The following is a 24764-nucleotide window of genomic DNA, read 5'->3' as shown; positions in this document are numbered from 1 at the left end:
TGGGAGTTAAGTCAGTACCGACGCTGACACATCAAATTTAAGGCGTTCTGTCGGTGTTTTTACTCGCTGCCCACATCTTTTTCCTGGAGCGCATCCTCCGAGTCTCCTGCATACGCAAATGATGTGAGCCAGTCGCTTTTATATGCATGATCCTGAAGGCACCATCTGCAATCAGAAACATATACCCACATTATCGTAATAAAGCACTCTTTAAAATGATAGATAGATAGATAGAATCACGTGACACGAATATGTTAACAAATATGCACCCTTCTTCCCTTTATCCAATTATCTGTATTAGCACATCGAATTTAGCATCAGTTTTATGTAAAATTTTATCATCCTTTAAACAAAGTATTACATAATTTCTTTATTAAAAAATAAAAATGACTAAAATTTTCAACAAAAACTGATTATAATCAGAATTGCTGTGCTAGAATTAAATACGGTAGAATTTAATCCAGTGCAAAAGTAGCATTGATGATTTGGAAGATTTATGTTTGTTTTTGTAAAACTAAATTGTAAATGTATGCTTGTTAAAACTAAACAAAACAGCTTGGGCCAAAATATTAAATAAATATAAATTTCTATGGCACATTTAATTCATACTTTTGGGAATATAAGCATGATTTCCTTGAGTTTGTGCACTTTTAAACCTTTTCTGTAGACATTATGAGAACAAGATAGAAATTTTTTCTTCTTAGAAACTTATAGTTTCGGTAAATAGCCTAAGTTTACAATCAAATGTCATCTTTAAATTCATTTCACTTGAACGCTTTTAGTGTAGCCACACAATAAGTGAACATGTAAGTCATACACAACCCTACACTACACCTACGCAGGTGAAGTGAAACCTGTTTACTCACCTGTTGCTGGTGTTGCCGCCTCGCGCGCGACCTACAGCTGTCGCCTTGTGCTGAGCAGCACGAGCACGGTCAAGTGCACCGCAATGTACAGGAAGCCCTTCAGTTGGCCTCGCGCAGTCACCACTAGCGCCCCTGCGTCCCCGCAGCGGAAGCCGATGTCCGACTTTTCCGCTGTCCAGCTCTTCTCCAGCTGGTCCCCGATCCTTCGCAGGCGCGACGCGAGTAGCTGAGCCATGGTGCACGCGAAGGGTCGGCGCGCGCTGCAGCTGGAGTCACCTGGCCGCAGCAAAGGCTGGTCTATCGGCAGCCAGCACATCTTCACTGACTGAGCTGCTTGTCTTCTGTATATAAGTCTTGAGAATATACGACCCTCCTCCTCTTTTCTCATCAAACCTTGCTGTGTTTGCTTTCCTCCAGCTTCTCTCTCCACCTCTCTACTGTATTATTCATTACCATGTCACATGGTTTAGGGTTTACATCATCCTTTACCAAAAGAGACATGCAGTTCAATCAGAATCCGGATCAAAATCAGAATCAGAATCAAAATCAAACATTCAATCAAAGTCTCTCCTGTTTCTTTACTATTTTGTTCTGGTCAGCCTTTTGTAGACGGTAATCACGAATAAGCAAAATACCCCTATAAGTTTTATATATATATATATATATATATATATATATATATATATATATATATATATATATATATATATATATATATATATATATATTCTAGAGACATGAAGTATTAATTACTTGTTTTTAAGTTCACATCATTATACAGCTGTGGTCACATTATAAAATTGATATAAATGGAACCGTGTATTATAAATCCCGCGGAATTTAAAAGCAGCGGAACTAATGTACATAAAGCCATGTTCCCCTTCGAACTATTTTATAGAGAAGGACTTGTTTGTTTTCGTTCGAAAGCTAGCTTTTCTCAACTCTTTTGACATCCTATTCCGCTTTATAACCATATTATGTTACAACACAGCTAATTCATATTTAATCAGCAATGACATGGCAGAGAGTGAGCTTGCTACGTTCAGAGAGCGTTGGAAACACGAGTTAAAGAGTAAAAAAGAAGATCAGCGGCTTGTTTGTGTAGCTTCTTCCTCCAGGCATGTTTCTGATAACTTGGGTCAGAGAGACTTAAAAGATACCAACGAGTCCAACCATCATTTAACACAAAAAGAGACTAGTTACATTGAGGATGAAGAATTTGTCGGAAGAAAAAAGAAAACTGCCGTAGAAACAGATGATCAACCTGAGTATGTGTCCATTGCACGCAGTTTACTAGATGGGAGGACCAGTCCCCTGTTGGACAGGATTCAGGAGGAGAGAACCAGGAGAAAAAGGCTCTATCAAAACATGACCGATGCCTGCAGTGCATCCTTGAAGCAGCTAAGACAGCCTCAGAAAAAGGTCAAAAAAGAAGAGGAGCTGGTGGATCAACTCATTCAAGATCTGGTATGATGATGATGATGGTTATAGATTGTGGTTGACCAGAGTAAGTCAGTTTATAATGTGTATTGTTAATCTCTCTTTCTGCAGAATGAAGTAAATGACATCCCCTTCTTTGACATTGAGTTGCCATATGAGTTAGCCTTGAAGATATTCCAGTATCTCAACTGTGCTGAACTTGGCCGTTGTGCCCAGGTGAGCTTCTAGTTATGGGGAAAAAAAACACCAACTATATGCAGACGAGGGTTTTATGCCTCAAAATAAGCTCTAAACTGAACCAGAGAGGCAACAAGATGGCTTAAACAAAAGTCTATTTTATTTATTGTTAACAAACTCATCTAAACTATCAAAATTGACAGTGAGTTTTTCCATCTCTCTGTCTCTCTCTATCTGTAGCTCTCTCATCTTCCCACCTTTGACTCATTCGCCAGGAATCCTGGAGTGATATTTGATTCAGTACATAAATGTGATAAATAAACTATGTGGTGGAACATTGCCAGATTGAAGTCCATCCTCTCCAGCACTGACATAAAGACAGTTATTACGGCCTTATATACTTAAATTTAGGCTTTTGTAGCTCTTTGTGCTTGGGTACAGCCAGCTGAAAATGCTGCACTGGTACCAGGACAGCAGACAGCATTACTCCAGTTTCAGCATTCCAACAATGGCTTTCCATAAAGTTAATTATAGAATCTTGAATTAGTATAAAAACAAAACAAAACTGTTTTCAAAGCTTTAGATGGGAAGTGATGTATTTGCAGTAGCCACTGAAATATTTTAGAATAATCTTACACTTTCAATTTAATGTGCCCATCCACTTCAAACATTTAGGACATATATGTAAAGATGGTAATCTTCTACAGGGCTCCAAAAATTTTGTTGTTTATTTCTTTTGAATGAATGAAATGAAAGAAATTACATTAAATGAAAGAAATTACTAAAAAAAAATTATAAATCCCCTGAGAAAGAAATTATAATGTTGGACTGGGTATTTTATTTTATTATTTTATCCATCCATTATCTTGACCGCTTATTCCATTTCGGGTCGCGGGTGAGCTGGAGCCTATCCCAGCATTTTAACAGGTGAGAGGCAGGGTACACCCTGGACAGGTCACCAGTCTGTCGCAGGGCCAACACAGATAGACAAACAACCATTCACACACACACACACTCACTCCTAGGGAGAATTTTAGAGTGTCCAATTAACCTAACATGCATGTCTTTGGACGGTGGGAGGAAGCCGGAGAACCCGGAGAGAACCCACGCATACACGGGGAGAACATGCAAACTCCACACAGAAAGGCCACCGCCCTCAAGATTTGAACCTCCCCCCAGCCAAGATTCGAACCGGCGACCTTCTTGCTGTGAGGCTGCGGTGCTAACCACCACACCACCGTGCAGCTTTATTATTTTATATTCTGTTTTATTTATTCTGTTTTTTTCTTTTTTTTTATATTAATTTGAACCGTGCTATTTAAATTTGCAGCTGTTGTCACTTAACATTTGAATTCCTATTTCTTTTAATTGGCATTGTTACTGTCCTCTCTGAACATCGCGGAAGATTTGGTGTTGGTAAATATTTTCGTTGCCTGTTTATTTAGTTGGGATTTTCATCTAAATCAGCTACACTGTTTTGTGATGGTGGAAAAAGAAAATACATTTAAAATTACAATGCTTCTGTCCTTTTGGTGCTTTAAAATCAAATTGAACAAAACAGACCTTAACGTCATTAGTCATGTAACCTTTCAGAATGTGCAAGTAGAAACAGCTTAATTTTTTTCTTTTGGTGCATTTTCCCCTTAGCAGCATTTCTCCTCTGCCTCCTGGTTTCCTCTCTTTCTGTGCACCGTTCATGTTTCACCCATCTACTACTTTATCTACAGTTAACTAGTGCTCCCCTTCAATATTCTGTATTGCTCCGGGCAGCTTCAATACTTTACTCAACTTAATTTGGTGCAGATTAGTAAATTACGTTTTGTGTAGCAGACTTGCAGCCCTTGGTGCACAGAGTCCATTTGGCAGGCAGTCGGCCTCATTAAACACAAATGAGTGATGCAAGGTCTTAATGTATGCTGACTCAATTCACAGCCACGCTGTCCAATCTCCTCCCAGGTGAGCAGGGCATGGAGAGTCCTTGCAGAGGACGGCGTTCTGTGGTTCAAGCTGTGCATGAGGGAGGGATACCATCAGAGCGCCAGTGTGCCTGACTCCCCCTGCTGGAAGAGCACCCTGCGAGACTGCAGGAACTTGGCCAAAACTGTGCAATCCAACTGGAAGGTGGGCTCAAGCTTTTGTAATTTAGTGCAACAGGCTCTTTGTTTAGCAAAATATGGAGAGATGGAATTGGTGCAGCATGTTTCGAAGCATAGTGTTGACCCTGGACTGTGCATATTGTCTCTCATCTATGGTTAGTAAAACGTTCAGGATTTTTCTTTAAAGAAAAAAAAAAAATCATAATAAAGTAGTTGGAAGCAAGCCTCAGCTGCAGGCAAGTCATAGTTTAATAAATGCTTGCAAATAGTTAAATAATTGTCTTGTCATTGTTCAGATTTAATTCAAATGATACTGTCTGTTTAGAATCGAGTGGGATCGATTAGCCAGCTGCAGTTCGAGCTGGGGAAGGTGTTGTGTGACGTCAGCTCCTGCGACAACTTTGTCTTAGCCGGGTAAGTCTCAAGGACATGTACAGATCATCTGATGTTTATTCATGCAGATGCTAGCATTGGTTGCTCTCACTCTCAGTTCATCTGCCTTCATTTTTCTGTCACACTATAAATAAAACTTGTTCCTTAACTTGCTGATTTATTACAGGGTGTTTAATCAAACAGTGCCGTCACAGCAGATGCTTTTACTCCACAATTAAAAGCATTCACACTGTAAATTCAAACATGGGCTTTGATAGAATATATTTAGCTGATGTAATTTAATCCCATTATTATTAACTCATCTCATCGAAGTACGAAAGGCTGAATATATTAATTCACTGAAGTTGAATCAGTGTAATAAGATGAGTGGATATGAAAATGATGATGGTGGTGATGATTTGGTGCATAATACGGTCAATATCTATTTAAAGACAACAAATTAGAGGTAATTCATTGTTTACATTTTTGTACTTTTAGCTTAGTAACTTAATCATAGTTTATATTAACCTTCAGTTATTTTTTAATCTTCTTCTTTTTTATTTATTTGATCAGTCCACATGACACCAAAAAATTTATAAAGCTTTTTAGGATGAGGTAAAAAAAAAAAGGAAATAAGTTATATGTTTCATTTTCTGATCATAAAACTAAAATGTCATAAAAATATTTCTTGTTTTCTTTTCTTTTTTTTATTATTGTTTCTACCAGTTATAATGAATGGTACTTAAGTTAGTTAGGAAGAATAAAACGCACCCTTCATGATTTCTACCTCCAAAGATGCAACTGTGCAGACTGCTGCACCGCAGCAGATGTTGATGGTGGAACGTTATTTTAGCAAAGACCACGCTCACGACAAGTTCCTACTGCAAAACAGGTCGAACAATTTGAGTTAATTACGCAGATTTGATCACACCAAGTTTCTTGCACAACCTCGTGTCCTTACAACACACTCAGATTCATTTAGTTTAAGTTCTAAAAACGCAAATTCTTAGTGTTCACAAATGTTTCTACAACTTTTTTTTTTAGTTAAGCCAGCTTGTGAATTGATTTTATAGTGCATTATGTTATCAGTATCGTTTTTGTTTCATCTTTATTTTTTAACATTTTGTTGATTTTTTTTTTTTAAGTTGAATTAGATTTAAAACAGAAGGTGAGACATTTATAAATAATCTGCTTTCAATCATGTTTTGATTTGTATCAGCTGAATTCAACTCATGGCATTATCACATGTTAAATTAACATGATGTTGATATTTCATAAGCCGTTGGCAGTTTTTATGACTGCAAGCAAGTCATCACTTCTTAAACCCAGGACCAGGTTTAGTTAAGGACATTTACAACCTTTATCGTGTAAAAATTGGCGTTCCTTTCATTTTAAATGACATTTATATTCAATGAATCCATTGCTTTTTATTTTCTTAAGAATGATACGACTACCAGTCGTTGTATGTGGCAGTGCAGAATATTAATTGCTGCTTAAGTCAACTAAACCTGAAATGAGACAGTGATAAATTGTGAGGAACCTCAGGGGCTTGATAGAGATGTGTGGTGTCTCCTGGGAGAGATGTGATTAGATTCCCATCGGTCCTACTGTGTCTCACCAAAGAACAATGTATGTATGTTTGTGTGGTTTCACATAAGCATACACATGATGCACATATCCAAAATATTCAAGATATTAAATAAGATACCTTGCACAAAGGAATTATGCTGTGAAATCCACAGATTTATGCACATGCTATTAACAAATTCACAATGTCAATATTTTTCCCATTATTGGTATTTAAAGGTTAATCCAGCTAAGTGAAAGTACTTCAATATGGTTATCTTTAAAAAGATCAATGACAGTTAAGAGTAATTAAAAGTGATTCTTTGAAATCTTATTAGTAAACCAGCAGAATGAGATTTGGCCCTTAAAAGGCAGATCTGCTGAGGTCTGCATGACGGGAAACTTTCCCGTACGTAAAAGTTTTCAAGAGTTACTTGAATGAGATTCAGCTAAATCCTCCTGTTAATAGCTGGCAGTGTAATCTACCTTTTTTTTTGCCAGTTACAGACACGCATATTGGTGCACATTTGCACACTTTGTGCAATCTTGCCACTTGGTGGCTGCAAGGTGGATACTCGCTGAGACAGCATGGTGGCCATGGAGGTGGCAGATAAATTAAGAGCTTTGTCACTTTAAAAGGAAGAAGAAAGGTAATACAAGAACAGAAAAAGCTAATATAACGTATTTGAATAAAATAAAGGTTGATACAAAGAGTTTGCAAAAGTACTTAAAATCTTTAGTAATGAAATACATGTGCAGCGTCTTTCCAAGGAATTCTAATAAAAGTAGAAATTTTGAGTCCACTTTTTTTAGTTGAGTGGAAAAATACAGGCTTTGAAATGTACTTGAAGTATAAAATAAAAACCAACTTCTCACATCATAGCTAATAACATATATAAAAAAGATTAGTATAGTGACCATTTTTTCCCCTTTTTGATATTCTGTATTTATTTCTGTGTCTCACATTGATTACACTTTATAAAAGTCTGTTTTTTCCTTTTTTCTTTCAATAGCCAATTTTATGAATCGGCTTGTATGAGTATCATTATTGTAAATTGGAATAGCGTAGATTTGTTTTAACTGGATTACCGTGAATTGTCTTGAGCTGGATTATGTCTGTAAAGTGCCTTGAGATGACTTTGGTTTGAATTGGCGCTATACAAATAAAGCTAAATGGAACCAAATTTAAATGAATTGAAGTGCACGTGAAGGAAAACTTCTGAGCCTTGAGGTGTCCTGCCGTTAAAGATTGCTCATTTATATTTAAGGTACACATCCGGTGATGTGAGGCTGTGGGATACACTGCATTGGGACTCAACAGCCTCCTACCTGAAGACCAACAGTCTGTCGGCTAACACAAACCCCAGACCACATGTCAGTCATGTCCAGGTCAACAGCACAGTGGCTGCTGCTGCATATGAAGATGGTAAGTGTGTTTGACACCATGATAAACTCTGACACTTGACAGTCAGTAATTACAGTATAGAGTTCAGCCCAAATGCATATAACAAGAAATAACTAAGGAACTATGCTTGGGTGTAGGCTGTGTAGACCTGTGGAGCACAGAAACAGGTGGGGAGCCCATCCACCACTACCAGAGCCCAGGAAGGATCCAGGCTCTGGCGTTGAGTCCAGATTGTCCCGTCTTGATCTCTGCTGCTGGATCAGACGTCCGGCTTGACAGTGCCACTGACTGTGGCTACTGGAGGACAGTGTGCCAGACTCGGCTTCCTAATACTGTGAGTCAGGTTGTTTCTATGCAAAGTTTTCCTTCTTTTATGTATTTTTTTGCTTCTCATTTTTATCTCATTGTAAATTGGATTTATTTTGGACAAATTTTTTAAAAAATATTATTATTCTATTGCTGACTAAGTATTCTGTACCAATATCTTGTTTGGTAGGTAGAGAGTCTGATTTTGGTACCGGGCATGGCAGACCAGTGTCCGCTGGCTGCTTTGGCAGCAGGAGATGCTGTCTACTTGTTGAACCCCAGAGAAGAGGAGCCACAGACGCTGCACTCAGTCTATGGCCATCCTGTAACCTGTCTGGATGCATCTGACTCCCTTGTTGGTTTTGGGGTGAAGCGCACAGGCTGGGCCATGCATGATGGTGGCAACAAGGTGAGTCCCGCTTCTTCAGACAGCAAATGTACAAGGAGTATCACACTGATTTAAAATTGCAGTGCATTGACTGGAAAGTAGGAATTCAGAAGTTTTGTTACACATTTTCTACAGACTTCATATTCATTAATATTTTGCTTGAAATTTGTCATTGTTTCTGCATCTTTTTTATCTATTTTGCAAGGTACCACCACATTTACATGGATAATATTTCCACACAAAAATCAGGAATCCTTAGTTTGATTATTAAAAACATGCTAGACAAAAAAAAAGAAAGAAAAACATTTTTTATTTAACAAATCAGCAGAGAAGCCCAAAGCAAAGTTTGGTTTTTATAAGAACAAAAGTAAGGAAAAAAAAGAAAAAACTAGAGGTGAGAATATCTCAACACTTCCCTGTTTTATTCAGTTATGAATCATAGGGCTGGGATGTAAATATATAGCCATTATTAGTGCATCTTCATGCATTTTTTCATATATCTTTCGCCAGTATATCTGCCAACATCATTTCCAGCATTAAAACAGACAAGAAAAATGAGCTTGTAGCAGCATATTTGTAGTAAATTATTACAGATGGGAAAATATTCTGAATCACTAACAAAAATAACTGAATTCTAACCGTCTGTTAATTGCAATAAGCAATATATTCATTCATTCATTCATTGCTCTTGTTTGGAAAACAAGAGAAGTCCCCTGATCATCTGTGATGAAGTGTGCAATCATAGTGACACAAGGCTCTGTGTTTATGTGGTGCATATACAAGAGCTGGCCTACCTTGTGTAGTATCTTCTAGATGGGGTATTATGTATAAAATCTGCTTTGCCTTTTCTGAGTCGGGATAAAGATTTTTACATGGTTTGCTCTGTGGTCTTCAGCACATCCAGGTTTTTCATCCTTTTCCCAGTTAGAAATGTGAAATGTGGTTTGTCATGTTTTTCAGATATTTTTATAGACACAGATATTTTAGCTTACTAAAGACAATCCAGATGCTTCACTTACACTTTTCCTAATTCCTCCTTGTGCGTTCAGTCATCATTACCTTTTCAATTAACATTATAAAATCAATATATAACATTTGTGGATTCAGAATTCGCCACATTTGCATCTTAATGGATCTAAGATTGAACCATTTCTTCTAAACATTATAGTGGACATTAGCTTGCAACTTATTGCAGAGTTCTCATTAATTCAAAAGTTTCTACTCATGGAATAAAGACTTTAAATGGTTGTATTTATCATTTTTACATGCATGTAGTTGTGTACATGTTTTTAATGGTTGTAATGTCCTTTATGTACAGCACTGCTTCATTCAGGGGAAGTTGCAATCACATGTTGGAGCTGTATCAAGGTTATGTAAGGCTTAGATATGAAAATCTGTATTTTAGAAATGCTGTAAAAAGAAAGCTGCCTTCACCTCCCTAATTAAATTGAAAGGCTTCCATTCGAGCCAACAGGGTCACTTAATGTTCTCAGCATGTCCGTAATGAAAAAATGGGAAGTTAATTTGGTTTGTTCAAATGGAGAAATGCTTGTTGTGCTGTACAAAAACAACCTATTGTGGGTAAAAGCAGCAAGGACAAAAGTTTTGGCATGAGGCCATTACCATTTTAATGGGACGTATTTGAGCCATCTTCCTAAATCAATTAGGCCTTCTCTTTGTAATGCAAAGTATGCATTACACGTTATTAAAAAATCTAGTCTGTTTTCAGGTTTAGATGCTTTACAAACATTGTTTGTTGATCTGCATGAATGTAAACTGGGCCTGTAGGTGGTGTGATCACTATAACATTGAGTCCCATTAGTCCATCTTGTACTATAGGGGATTTGCTTATAGTAGAAATAGCTATCTTTAATTGCACCAATCCCTCCTTGGGCTCTGCTCCTAATTACTACAACCTTTACGAGTACTTCAAGTGTTGTATCTTTAACTGCTTGTGTTTGTTTCTGATTATACTGGGTTTCTAAGGACCCTGTGCCGCTAATTGACTCTTAAGTCTTTACTTAGTACAAGGAGCCATGAGACAAATCATTCTGCTGGGATCAGCAGGCTCTTCAGGGTCATTATACCCTCTGAGGTTTACTTCATCAAGGTATTTTTTCTCGGTTTTGATGGACAACAAGCCCAACAAGTTGGCCAGCATTCCAAGTTAAGTTTTTATTGCAAAAGACGATTAAAGCTGCAGCAACATGCTGTGGTGGAGATGTAGCTGGAGAACAGCAAACATGTGTATGTGTAAGCTGGTTGTCTTTTGTTAAAAATGCAACACCAGTATCTTCCCTACCAGAACACTATAGTTGGAATATTGTAGCACTGAAGCACCCCATAGTGGACAAAGGGAAACAAGCATTGACTGCTGTTATGTCTGAAAGAGGCTTTATGTTTGGCAAAGTGTGGCAAAGATCAACACTACTAATTTCTCTCTCTCTTTAAAAAAAAAATAAATAAAAAAAATAAGTATTGTAAAGTTTTCCTTAATATACTTTGTTCTTTTGAATTTGCCATGTGATTTTTCAACATATTTAGTAGGTTTAATTTATTTTTGGCCAAAGATTTACTTGCAGTTATTTGGATTACTGTAGATTATCCCTTTCTAATCATATCCCAATCCATCATACCATAACAAATGTACACCCAATATTATTTATGTTCCCCTTTTTCTGCAAAAACAGCCTTACTATGTTGAGGTACGGAGGTGGATCATCCATGGATCTAACTTGTCTGTTAAGCATGGGCATCTTAATTGGTCTGCATCTACATTTCCCCATTCATACCTAACTAGGGCATACAGTCTGTTTGGACACATTTACATCAGAACAAAGCCCAAATAAACTTTAGGAGGTATTTGACCTCATATATGAACAGATGGCAGCCTTCGCTCCCCACAAGCTTCCGTAATCCTTGAACACCCATGACCCTGTTGTAGGTTTTTACCTCCACCATGATCAACTGGGAACATTCCACACAAGCAGGAGATGCAGGAGTTGTAAAGATGCTGTGACCCAGCTGTCCAGGAAGTACAGTTTGGCTCTAGTCTGTTCTGATTGGACAGCTCCACCAGCCTGAGGATACACCACCAACCACTGTGCATCAGCCTCAACTGAAATTCAAAATGTGGCTTATCCATGCATTAAAAAAAGTTAGGAAATTAAGCTCTTAAACACTATTAAGAATACTTTGAAACCTTTTTTATGTTAAATCAGATTTTTGGGGCCTTTAGTATAATTTTCAGGGATACCTACTAATTACCTCAACTTGAGCTTGTCAGCACAGCTTGTCTCAGACTCCTAATCCAACTGAAAACACAGTTTACTTCCATCAGCAGTTTTGTGCAGCGTAGAAGACATAACAAGATTTGGCTGCCACTGTTTCCTCCGCCTTTAGAGAAAAGGAACATATGCTTCATTAAAATCTGGCCAAATGCATCTCACACCTTCATTTCACACCAGAGAGTGGCACGTTTTTATCCCCAGTATTTTAACGCGGATAAACTGAGCATCTTAATATGTTTTGTTAACATGCATCTGCCTCACGTTTATTAGTAAAATCTTCAGACTATGTTTCATACCATATCCTGAGTTCAATTTGAACTTGTCTACTTTTCTTTTAACCTTCCTCATCTTTGTTAGTGTGTGCACAGGGTGTGTGGCTGAGGCCGGTCTCTAGATCCTCATTACCTTCCTCTTGTCAGTGGACCAACATCACCCGGGCAGCCACCCAGTTCATGGCTCTGCATTCAATACAAGCTGCCATCAACACTGGCAAACTGTTCACCCGATGCTGTGGGTCTCCCACGGAGCACAAGTGCTGTCAGAAAACCTGTCGTCTCCTCATGAAGTTCAGAGGGTGGGTTAGATGGATGGAAGACTGAATGAATGGGTGATTTATGCAGAATACAAATTTGAACACAGAACATGTGAGACTGTGTAGCCGATGGTCTAAAGTAGTATGAGACAACACCGGGTGTCACTCCTGGCGGCTAAGAAAAAGAAACTGAGGAGACAATACATACATGCTCACCAAAATTGTGAGCCTGTTGTAAGCTTTTATACACTTTGAGCGGCAGTTGTACTTACAATGTACTATGTATTAAGAAGACTTCCAAATTTGACAGAAAAGATTAGAAAAACGTTGCCTGTGCTGATGAGTCTCAATTTAAGCTGCAAGAATTTGGTGTAAACAACATGAAAGCATGGATCCATCCATCCTGCCTTGTATCAATGGTTCAGGCTGCTGGTGGTGTAATGGTGTGTGGGAGATATTTTCTCAGCACACTTTGGCCCTTTTAGTTCTAATTGAGCACGGTTTAACCACCACAGTCTACCTGAGTATTGTTACTGATCATGTCCATACCTTTATGACCACAGTGTAGCATCTTCTGATGGCTACTTCCACCAGGATAATGCACCATGTCACAAAGCTCAAATCATCTCCAACTGGTTTCTTGAACACGACAATGAGTTCACTGGACTCCATTGGCCTCCACAGTCACCAGATCTCAATCCAATAGAGCAGCTTTGGGATGTGGTGGAACGGAAGATTCTCATCATGGATGTGCAGCAAATAAATCTGCAGCAGCTGTGTGATTATATTATGTCAATATGGAGCAAAATCCCAGAGGAATGTTTCCTACACCTTGCTGAATCTATGCCATAAAGAATTATGGTAGCTCTGAAGGCAAACGGGGGTCCAGTCTGGTACCAGCAAGGTGTACCTAATAAAGTGTAATAAAGTTTGAATTAGGACAACTTTTTTTTTTTGCACAATGAAAAAAAGTTTTAGATTTACCTCAATGGTGAATAGAAACGTCTCTACAGAGAAAAGGATGTGGTGGTAAAAACTTGGAAGTGCAAACCTCAATACTTCACCTTTAGTGTCCACCACCACTTGGTTTTTGATGTCACTGGGGTGTCAAACTCCAGTCCTCGAGGGCCGGTATCCTGCAGGTTTTTTTTGTTTCCCTAATCTAACACACCTGACTGAAATTAATGGGTTATTGTGAAGACGTTGACAAGAAGCTATTGGGTCCATTTGATTTTATTCAGGTGTGTTGGAGTAAGGAAATAACTAAAACCTGCAGGATAGCGGCCCTTGAGCACCGGGGTTTGACACCCCTAGGAGGATAGATATTCATATAGATCAGCATCTCTTGTTTATCAGCAGCAAATGTGTGAGACACGTGTGATCTTGCTTAGCCGATCCATGTGCAGCCCAACACTTTGTGGCTGCACAGACTTGAGTCCCAACCAGTTTGTGTACATTCTGAATATATGTAGGCCCATTTACACTCAGTTACAGACACACATTCAAACAACTGCAACCCTCATGAACTCTTAATAGTTTCTATTACAGAGTCCTTGAAGGACTGCATTTTGCCAAGTCAGTATCTACAGAAACCTACAAATGTACACTGCTCAAAAAATAAAGGTAACACTAAAATAACATCCTACATCTGAATGAATGAAATATTCTTATTAAACACTTTGTTCTTTACATAGTTGAATGTGCTGACAACAAAATCACAAAAAAATTATCAATGGAAATCAAATTTATTAACCCATGGAGGTCTGGATTTGAAGTCACACTCAAAATGAAAGTGGAAAATCACTACAGGCTGGTCCAGCTTTGATGTAATGTCCTTAAAAGAAGTCAGAATGAGGCTCAGTAGTGTGTGTGGCCTTCACATGCCTGTACGACCTCCCTACAACGCCTGGGCCTGCTCCTGATGAGGTGACAGGTGGTGTCCTGAGGGATCTCCTCCCAGACCTGAACTAAAGCATCCGCCAACTCCTGGACAGTCTGTGGTGCAACGTGGCGTTGGTGGATGGAGCGAGACATGATGTCCCAGATGTGCTCAATTGGATTCAGGTCTGGGGAACAGGCGGGCCAGTCTATAGCATCGATGCCTTCGTCTTGCAGGAACTGCTGACACACTCCAGTCACATGAGTTCTAGCATTGTCTTGCATTAGGAGGAACCCAGGGCCAACTGCACCAGCATATGGTCTCACAAAGGGTCTGAGGATCTCCTCTCGATACCTAATGGCAGTCAGGCTACCTCTAGCGAGCACATGGAGGGCTGTGCGGCCCCCAAAGAAATGCCACCCCACACTATTACTGACCCACTCCCAAATTTCCCTGAGGATTCTCCAAAGGGATTAATAAAGTATTTCTATTCTATTCTATTCTAAACTGGTCATGCTGGAGGATGTTGCAGGCAGCAAAACGTTCTCTGTGGCGTCTCCAGACTCTATCATGTCTGTCACATGTGCTCAGTGTGAACCTGCTTTCATCTGTGAAGAGCACAGGGCGCCAGTGGCAAATTTGCCAATATTGGTGTTCTTTGGCAAATGCCACATGTCCTACATGGTGTTGGGCTGTAAGCAAAACCCCCACCTGTGGACGTCAGGCCCTCATACCACCCTCATGGAGTCTGTTTCTGACCATTTGAGCAGACACATGCACATTTGTGGCCTGCTGGAGGTCATGTTGCAGGACTCTGGGAGTGCTCCTCCTGTTCCTCCTTGCACAAAGGCGGAGGTAGCGGTCCTGCTGCTGGGTGTTGCCCTCCGACGGCCTCCTCCACGTCTCCTGATGTACTGGCCTGTCTCCTGGTAGCACATCCATGCTCTGGACACTACCCTGACAGACACAGCAAACCTTCTTGCCACAGCTCGCATTGATGTGCCATCCTGGATGAGCTGCACTACCTGAGCCACTTGTGTGGGTTGTAAACTCCGTCTCATGCTACCACTAGAGTGAAAGCACCGCCAGCATTCAACAGTGACCAAAACATCAGCCAGAAAGCAGGAACTGAGAAGCGGTCTGTGGTCACCACCTGCAGAACCACTCCTTTATTGGGGGTGGCTTGCTAATTGCCTATAATTTCCACCTGTTGTCTATTCCATTTGCACAACAGCATGTGAAATTGATTGTCAATCAGTGTTGCTTTGTTGGACAGTTTTATTTCACAGAAGTGTGATTGACTTGGAGTCACATTGTGTTAAGTGTTCCCTTTATTTTTTTTAGCAGCATACTACGAGCCAAGTTAATATATAAATCAGTGTGGTACCAACAAAAGTAATCTGCAGCAACCACAGCCAGTAGCCAGTTTACATCACCTGCTACCTGACATCAGGACGGCTCACTTTAGCCCCTTTTATTTACCTTAGTTTCTTATAACCAGCGCCACCAGACTGCTTTTTGACTTTTCTTCTCTGTGTGCCTTTCACACTAATGAAAATGAAGTTAGCGACTGCTCTGGGATGAGTTGGAAATAACATCTAAAACCCTGCCACTATCATGCATCTGGTCCAAATCACTAATCTCTGTTTGCCCACATGGTGTCTAAATCAAATGTAGCTCTGAACCTGTATTTGTTTAAGATGTGGGTGTTTGTGTAGGATTGTGATGGGGAGTCTTGCAGAGAGCCAGCAATGTGCATGTTTTTATTCATCTCAGCAGGTGATTTCTTCTCTTCTTTTAGTTGGAGTAAACATGTAATTTCCCATTTCTGGTCCATGATAGGACACCAAAAAACAAACAACTTCTGCACTTTGGCCAAATTTGTTCAAGGATACAGCAGTTGCAACATTAAAAGGGTTTCTCTACAGTGCAGCAGTAATAAATTTATAAAGATCCTTTTAAAAGCAGAGTAATTACATTAAGTTTCTGTTGCTTGCAAACCTCACTGGAGTGCCAGTGAGTGCATTAGCTTATCCACTTCTTTGTAATCATGCTTGCAATTATTCCTCTTTAAAACATGCTGCTGGTCCTGCATAAAAGCCTCCAGTATTGTCACAAAGCAGCCCCTTTGCCTCCCTCAGTGATGGTTCTTCATTTTAGTAGGTAAGGTGCAGATAATTAATAAAAATATCTTCTCAAATCTGCAACGATTCATTGAGAACAGCAGGCTGAAGCTCATGTCTGTGTTCCCCTCTCCTGCACTGCCCAAATCCTATCAAGCTGTCATTTCAAAGCCCGGCGTGATTTGGGGTTTTGCCCTGGGGTGGTGCACAATTAAAGCTCTGCTTGGCCCAAATAAGGGGACACACAAAAACTGCTGGCACCTCCTCAAGGCTTACATCATGCATCTCTCCTTTTTTCTCCTTAAAATATCTTTTTCTTTGCTGCTGTCTCTCCTCTATTTCTCTCTGTTTCTGTCTTTCTTTTCCTCTCTTACCTTTTGGCTCTGTCTTTTGTGCACTCCCTCCTCCATTTTATTTCTTTGTCGTTTTAATTATTCAAAGACAATTTTGCCTGGCGGTTGTCCTGTTTGCTTTGTCTCGTTTGGATGAGAAAACACCAGCTGCTAATTGACCAATTAGGCCAGCTTCAGATGACATCATTGTAACTTGTAAAAAGAAAGTTTGCTGCAGCCATAAAGCCGAAGGCAGTGTATCTCATACTTTAATTAAAGTTTGCCTTAAGGTTTTTTTGTCCCAGTTAATGTGCTTAAAGAGATTATTTGTCCTTTTTGAAGTGGGGTTTTGTGAAGTACCTAGTAATGACTAGGGTCTTACCTGCAGTAGACAGCGGTCAGAATGCTCTCAGTTTGGATTGACAAGTTTTATGTTACATCAATTAGTTGTTTACTTTGTCATGATCATTTATTGTCCACAGAGCATCCTTGTGGTTCTTGATGTGCTGCAATGCTGAGTTGCAACATCATGCCGTAACATAGACTGTGTTACAATGACCCAGTCCATGCAACTGTCTGATGCAAAAGTGATTAGCTATAGTCTTTGCCCTAGATCAGGGATCCTCAGTCCTGTGTTGCAGCAGGGAAATTTCTAAAACCTGCAGGACACCGACCCTGAAGGACCAGGACTGATGATCACTGCTCTATATTTTAAGTTTTATAGGTTTTAGCTCATTAGATGCCAAATAATGTGCTTTTTTCACATCCAATTCAAGTCCAACTTTTAGCTTGACTCATCCTTTAGGACACTTTCTTATTTTTCCAAAGTGAGGGCCCTTTAATTGCTGTCTACTGCAGGTAAGACCCTCATTAAAACTTCATACAAACTCTCTTAACAGGCAAGGTATCACTAACATAAGTGTTTTTTATAATGTAAACTTCTCCAAGAAAGTTCAGAAACATTAATTCAGTCAGTTATTTCTCCCACTTAATAATACCAACGGGTGTTGTATTATACGTTGTTGGAAAGCCTGATAAATCCCTTTCACAACAAGCTATGACTATGGGCTGCACGGTGGTGTGGTGGTTTGTATGTTCTCCCCATGTTTGCATGGATTCTCTCCAGGTACTCGGGCTTCCTCCCACCATCCAAAAACATGCATGTTAGGTTAATTGGTCACTCTAAATTCTCCCTAGGAGTGAGTGTGAATAGTTGTCTCTTTTTGTGTTGGCCCTGCGATGGAGGTGGTGTACCCTGCCTCTCACCTGCTAAAGTGCTGGGTTAGGCCTTGTCCCATAATGGACAAAGCCGTATAGATAATGAATGAATGAAACAAGCTGTAACTTGTAAGGATCAAGTTTCAGTGGAATGATCAACAAGGCTAAGCGTGTGGGTAGTGTTCATAAAGAATGTGCCAAAATCCCCAGCAATACTCACTCTTGTTAAGAGCTGCTTGGTGGATTGGAAAATATCACTGTCACATAATAATAAGAAAAGAAACAACAAATATTGACATTTTTTACATAATCAGGGATCTCAATAGTTTGTGAGAGATCCATATGTTGCCACAAAAGCTTGGCTTGGTCACATTTCGTCGTGGGATGGCATCACATTCCTCAACCAAGAGCTGTTGAAGGTCAGGGGTTAGGCTTAGGGTGGTTGTCTTGGTCCGTCTAGTATGTACAGCACCTCCAAGATGATCCTACAAGATTTAATTGAGTTGAGGTCTGGATTAACGGCAGGCCTTTGCATCTTCTCCACTCTCAAATTCTGGAGGTACTCAAAGATCCTGGCTCTATGGGGGAGAGTGTTGTCATCCTGGAGGATGGAGTTAGGTTCCAGATTCTCAAGATATGGGATGACCGCCGGCTCCAGAATCTTATTTTGGTAGCTCACTGCACTGAGATTGCCTTCAGTAATGACAAGTTCTGTTATGCCGGTGAGAAATGATGCCATACGTTTTAAATAGTTAATGAAGAGTAAATTGTCTTAAATACTACAAAGATAGTTAATCTTTGCTGTGGTGGCTTTACTTTCCAAAATTATATTAAATTAAGACAGTTGCTTGAAAACAAAAAAGCTGAATTTTGGATTGCCTTTAATTTTTAGAAAACATGTTGGATGGTGTGTTTGAAAGATTGAAAGACAGATGTTTGATCCTCATTTTCAGATCCACGTCTACAGCCTAGAGACGAGCAAACCAGCAGTTTGCGTCGGCAACTCCCCAGGAGATTTCACTTGCATCAACGTGAGAGACAGCCCTCCTCATCTGCTGGTGTGTGGAAACAAAGACAGGAGGTGGGACATGAAAACTCACTTTAATGCAAATGGAGAATACACACAGATCATGCACGAGAAAAGGAAACAGAGCCAAGGACTAAAAGCAGCGTGTCTGTTTAATAGTTTTCTCACATTGACACCTGATGGAGGCTTTGAAGCTGAGGTTTGAAGGAGAGAACAGGTGTTTAGAAAATGTGTGAAAAGAGAAGGCCCTATTATATTTATGCATTATTCGGAGACTGTTTTCTTCAACAACAAAGGCTTCCCAAAACTTATAGAGAAGAGATAAAGGCCATTCAAATTCAAATAAGATGAGCTGCTTCACCCTTTGTCTCTTCCATTACCTGGTGAATGTAGATGATGGAAAAAAAAATCTGGCTGTCTTGAGTCCATCCAGCAACAACAAATACACACATCCATAAATGTGCACACACATGGCCACATCCTGGCTTTCCAGTTGAGGAAAAGACACATAAAAGAGTCATTCTCATCTATTCTGCACTTGTTAGCGGGTGCTGCCGTGAGTGAGCTGCCAGGAGAGGAGAAATCCTTGGCATGTCTTCATCCAAAGCTTCCCCCTGCTGTTTCTGTTCAGTACTAAACCCATCTGGCTGTTAAGTAGTTGGCTTAAAGCAGAAGAGAGACCACATCAGGTTCTGTTTTTTTTTCTCTCTTATTTATTAAACCTGGAAAAAAAGACAAAGAAATACACAGTTAGAAAGGTTTGTCAAGGGCTTTGTGCTTGATGTTTGCTTTCTGATCAGTTTTTTGTCCAAAGAGGTACACACACCAGCTTGGCTCTTCCAGTTTGGCCCCAGTGGATGCAGCACATGGCTGGGGACAAATGGAAATGAGGGAGACTGAGGGACAGTCAGCAGCTTTGGCCCTTAGACAAGGTGGCTTTAAGCCAAAGCCTAATGCATCCCTTCTTTTTATCCAAATGAGTTTTGTCCCCCTTTTTTTCTTTCCTTTTTTCTTTTTTGAGATCCAAGGAGCAAATGAGGAGTCCAGATAAGAGCTGTATGAAAATGACCACATATGTAAATGGGAAAGATGTGTGCAGAGAGTAGAACTGGACACTGTGACGGCCTGAGAGAGGTTTAAAAATAAAGGGAAAGGTTCTTTTTACCTCTGGCTATTAGTCACTTATCATTATTACTCGGGGTGCTTTTCCATGACATTCTGTGCAGAAATATATGAATCATAGTAATTTTGGAGATCATTAGATTACCACTCATTATTTACTAGGTGGCTTTCCCAAAACCTTTTAACAAGACGTGTCCTTTATACAACTTAAGATCAGACAAAGTTGGGATGAACAGTCTTATACTTTGTCTCAAATTAAGTAATGTCAGTAATAACCCTTAAACTTTTAAAACCCTAATGGCCAAACTGTGCCAAAATGGTCATTTTTGGAGACGTTGCCTAAGAACCTCTCTAATTTTGTTCAGCTTCACTTAATCAGAGGCGGTCTTTGCAGAGATAATGTTCACATACTGTACGAGGATTTGATAAAGTTTTAGAGCTACACCTGCATCATTCCAAAGGGGTAAATTCATATTCATCCTGAAAGTTAAAATTTTCATTAACAACTTTTTAAATTTGAGTTATGTACCATTTACCATTTTGAAAGTGTTCCATTAACTATGACTCCAGAAATACTCAAATGGACCTTACAGTTAAAGATAAATACTCATTTCATTAAGGGTATGCAGTTTTTAAGCAGAGGCCTAAAAAATAGGCACTTAAGATATTATGGTGTCCTATTCTTTCTGATGACAGATTTTAAGGTATACAATGTTCAGGGTCATAACATCCAGGCTTCATTAAGTTGTTGTCTTTAGTTTTTTTCTTAAGGTTATTCGTGGACTTAGTTTCTATTGAATATCCATTGGAGCAAATGTCTCAGAAACTGAATGCTTTTCCTCTTAGGTGTGCTGTTTCTATAGATCATGTATGCAGACTCCAAAAATATAAAATAAATAATAAAAAATGTAGAAAGCCTATTTGTAATATCTTATTATTTAATCTTTAATGGAAATGATCTTAACCCACCGGAGAACAGAATGTCTGCAACAATGCGTGGTAATGTTGTCCCTTTATGTTGCAGCTGCCAAAATTAAATCAGATCAGATCAATTTTTTTATTCAAGTTAAACTGAAAAACCACTTGCGACCACCAGATTGTGACACTGAACCGAACATCATCGCTCAGGAAATAATGATTAATGTCTTCTTCTGGCTTTAGCTGTTCAGGAGTTATCAGAGCCTCTCCCACACTTCCTCTTGATTAATGAAGAAGAGCCTGACCAGTGACAGTTCACTGAAGACAGAGTCGCCTCCAGCATTAGATTTATGATTCCCACCGGTCTGCCAGTAATGTTCAGCCCTCATTGTTTGAACGTGCACTTCCATCACGTAATGCCACTAAACAGGCAAAACTAAGTGCAGACAACAAGTCCACAGTGCCCATTTAGTCATTTAACCCTGATTCCCCTAAAAAGTTTTTGAGGTGGAAATGAAATCTGAGTCCCCAGAGTAAATCTGATTATGGTAATGAAGACTTGGAAGAAGGTTGAGCCTGGATGGAGTCATGTCCTGGATGCTTTCAGCTGCAATAAAGCCACAACGACAACAGATGGAGCTGAAGGTCCCCTGGGCTTGTGTTGCTAATGAAACGCACAAAGTAAAAATCCTGTTCTTACACTGTTTTATCCATCATACACACTCTTTACTTTATAAAAACATGCTTAATATTGAACATTTCTGGGATCATAAGCTCATAACAGATTTTTCTAACATTTGTTAACAAAGGATTTGAAAGAAAACATCTGAATTTTTATTGAAATACGAACTCTGGGGAAAAAAACATTTAATACAACAGCAAAAACATAGGAAAATTAAACAGTACAACAAGTGTTTTTAAATTTTCTGTTCAAGTAGAAATGTTTTCTATTTGTAGTCATAAAATTTGGGGTCTTAAGTGAATAGTTGGTGTGAATTTTTTCACACATGCACAGACATTGTCTCCTTATATTTGCTTTCGTATTTGTAGCTCATTAATTCACAAATAATTATTACCATTATCATTTTTTTAAGACAAATTTTGTATCTATTTATTTATTGAGTGATTTATTAACTTTTGAGTTTGTACTGATTTTGCTAATAAATTTACTTCTAATTAATTTTTTATGCTATTATAATATTCTTAATGTTTGTTAAATAGATTTTTATGTATATTTGTATTTTTTAGCATTTGTAGTTATTCTGCTCATTTATTTACTTATAAATGATTTAGTCATATTATAAAAGTTTATTTTCTCTTAATTTATGTGTATATATATATATATATATATATATAAATATATATATATTAATTTTTGTATTTGTACTTATTTTGATTTAATAATTTTTTTATTATAGTTTTATTTTAAAATTTTTAATTTATTTTCAATATTTTTATGTATATTTTTATTTTGTGTTTGTATTTAATTGGCTCATCTTTTATTTGTGACTTTTTTCTTTTTACCATAATTGATCTTTTGAGTGATTTCTCATCTCTTTCATGCTGGGATATTTGTATTCTAGATATTTTTACCCCAGTTATTAAAGTTATTTATTTTTCTTGAAAACATTTTTTTAAAATTTGGCTCCATGCGAAGGCAGATGGAAACTACAGGCTGCAGAGCATCTGCTTCAGCTTGTTTGTCTTTGGTCTCTCAGCTGCTTGTCGGGAAGCTCTCGTGCTTCACTTGCAGCACTTCTTGCAAAAAGTGAGAATAGTAATCTTTTGTCTGTAAATGAATGCACTCTTTGACAAACTGTAGTCTCTCTTGTTCAGTCTTGTTATTTGATCTCTTCCTCTGTTTGCTGGGAGTGAAATCTAAAATTGTTCTGACACTTAAACTCTTACAGTTACTGTTTTACAGTAATCACAGGGCAAGCATTTTATTTCATACACAACTGCCAAGAACAGTGAGTGTTTTACTTACCTAAATGCAATTTTATGACACAAATGTCTTAGTAAATTAAAAACCTGGTTTATTTTTCCCTGTGATGCAGGGTGAGGGTGTTTGACCTAAGAACCGGATCCTCTGTGGTGTCCCTGTATGCCCACCATCTCGGCGTCACCTCAGTGCAGGTGGATGACTGGAAGATTGTGAGTGGCGGAGGCGAGGGATTGGTGTGTGTGTGGGAAATGAGGATGGGAACTAAGCTGTGGGAGATGCACAACAGGTGGGAACTTTTTCTTCTGAGCCAGTAAGAGCATAAATAAGATGTGTAGCATTGTTTTGTCATGTTTTTGTGCTACAGCATAATGAATGATGTTGATTTTAATTGCACTCTTACAAGTTCTACACGTTAACGAGAAAATATCCAGAATCCGTACCACCTGAAGCACTGAAGATGTAATCTGTTTGTCAGGCATCCTGTAAGGCATGTACGTTTCAACACCAGCACCCTGCTAACAGCTAACATTCCCGATGACAAGTCACCACGAGGAGCCTGCATCACAGATGACGACCTTACAGCTCATCGCAGGTAATCATCTCCCTCATCCATCTCATTACATTAGATTGCAAAAGTAAAAAATATTCTTTAAATTGTGACTTTTCAGCCTGTGTGTAGCCAGGTTTCCATTGATTCACCTGTAGGAGATCTGAATAAGGTTAAAAAAAAAACTTACCACTAATTGATGTAAATCACTAGCAATTTCTGGTCTGAGCCAACAAACTACAAACTCACATATTAGACATGAAATAGATTCCTAAACTAATTTTACTGAATTACTACCAGTAGTGTTATCGCCTAAACTGCCATCTTCTGATGGCCGTACGCACCCTAGCTTCTCCAGATGTTTCAGATACACATTTCTTTTTGCAGATTTTCAAAAGATTGCTTCAGAAAAAGTTTATATTAGGAGACATGTTTCATTAGATTTTTATTTCTGAAGGCTTCATTTGAACCTTTAAAGCTGAAACAAAATGTTTGTACTGGGCCTAAACTATAGATTTACCTTTATAGAAACAGCTGATCAAGAAGAGTTGTGATAAGAGTTTAAGCAGCCATGACTGAACATGAGCCTTTTCTAAAGTGAAGCTTTAGCCAGCAGACTGCTGGACAGTGTTAGCATAATTATTAGGCAGCAGGAAATCAGGTTGTCTAGTTGCATATTTTAGCCACCATTCAAGGCAGTTGTAATTCCCATAATACCAAAAATGCAGTTATGGTGAAGATAGATTGAATCCTGTCTTGTTTTTCCAAAACTTTCTGAAAAGTTAAAACGCTGTTGCTGTTGCTCATGCAAACATTTTTATACCTCAGACACAGAGGAGTTATCTGCCACTACGACTTCTCTGAGGACGCGCTGTCACAGGACCACATCCTCCCCATCTGCAGGTCCGACTACACCGGATCGTACGGCTACAACTACAACATCAGCCTGGCGGTGCCCTACGACAGGCTGTCTGGTTCCCATCCATCTCACTGACAAGAGAGACTCTCTGTGTAGCTGAACAGACAATAGTAACATTCATCAGCTTGGCTCTCCAAACTGCAGCGTCTGAGTTTCCCTTTTTATATAATGCTTGTTGAATCGAGACTTTTGGAAATGATGCATGTTGAAATCAGCTGCACAGATATCGCAATGTTAGCCTTTTAAACCATAACTGTAAATTATTTTTAAAATATGTTTGAATTCCTTGGTGTTAA

At 38.9% G+C, this 24764-nt stretch overlaps 1 protein-coding gene across 2 annotated transcripts; it reads left to right on the top strand.

Moving 5' to 3' along the window:
* The first annotated feature begins 1755 nt into the window (after nt 1-1755).
* On the top strand, nt 1756-24742 carry fbxw8 (F-box and WD repeat domain containing 8). 2 transcript variants are annotated; one of them, XM_042000645.1, is made up of 11 exons: nt 1756-2333; nt 2418-2522; nt 4440-4604; nt 4905-4993; nt 7786-7943; nt 8060-8256; nt 8419-8637; nt 18944-19071; nt 23115-23288; nt 23478-23594; nt 24378-24742. In XM_042000645.1, the coding sequence occupies exons 1-11, from the start codon at nt 1884-1886 to the stop codon at nt 24541-24543; spliced, it is 1968 nt and encodes a 655-aa protein (XP_041856579.1). In that variant the 5' UTR covers nt 1756-1883; the 3' UTR covers nt 24544-24742. The 2 variants fall into 2 exon arrangements, with proteins under 2 accessions (XP_041856579.1, XP_041856578.1); XM_042000644.1 differs by having other exon boundaries at nt 8060-8265.
* The last annotated feature ends 22 nt before the right edge of the window (nt 24743-24764 follow it).

This window comes from Melanotaenia boesemani, chromosome 11 (assembly GCF_017639745.1).
Source record: "Melanotaenia boesemani isolate fMelBoe1 chromosome 11, fMelBoe1.pri, whole genome shotgun sequence".
Taxonomy (NCBI): domain Eukaryota; kingdom Metazoa; phylum Chordata; class Actinopteri; order Atheriniformes; family Melanotaeniidae; genus Melanotaenia; species Melanotaenia boesemani.
This window is presented reverse-complemented; position numbering and strand designations above follow the sequence as displayed.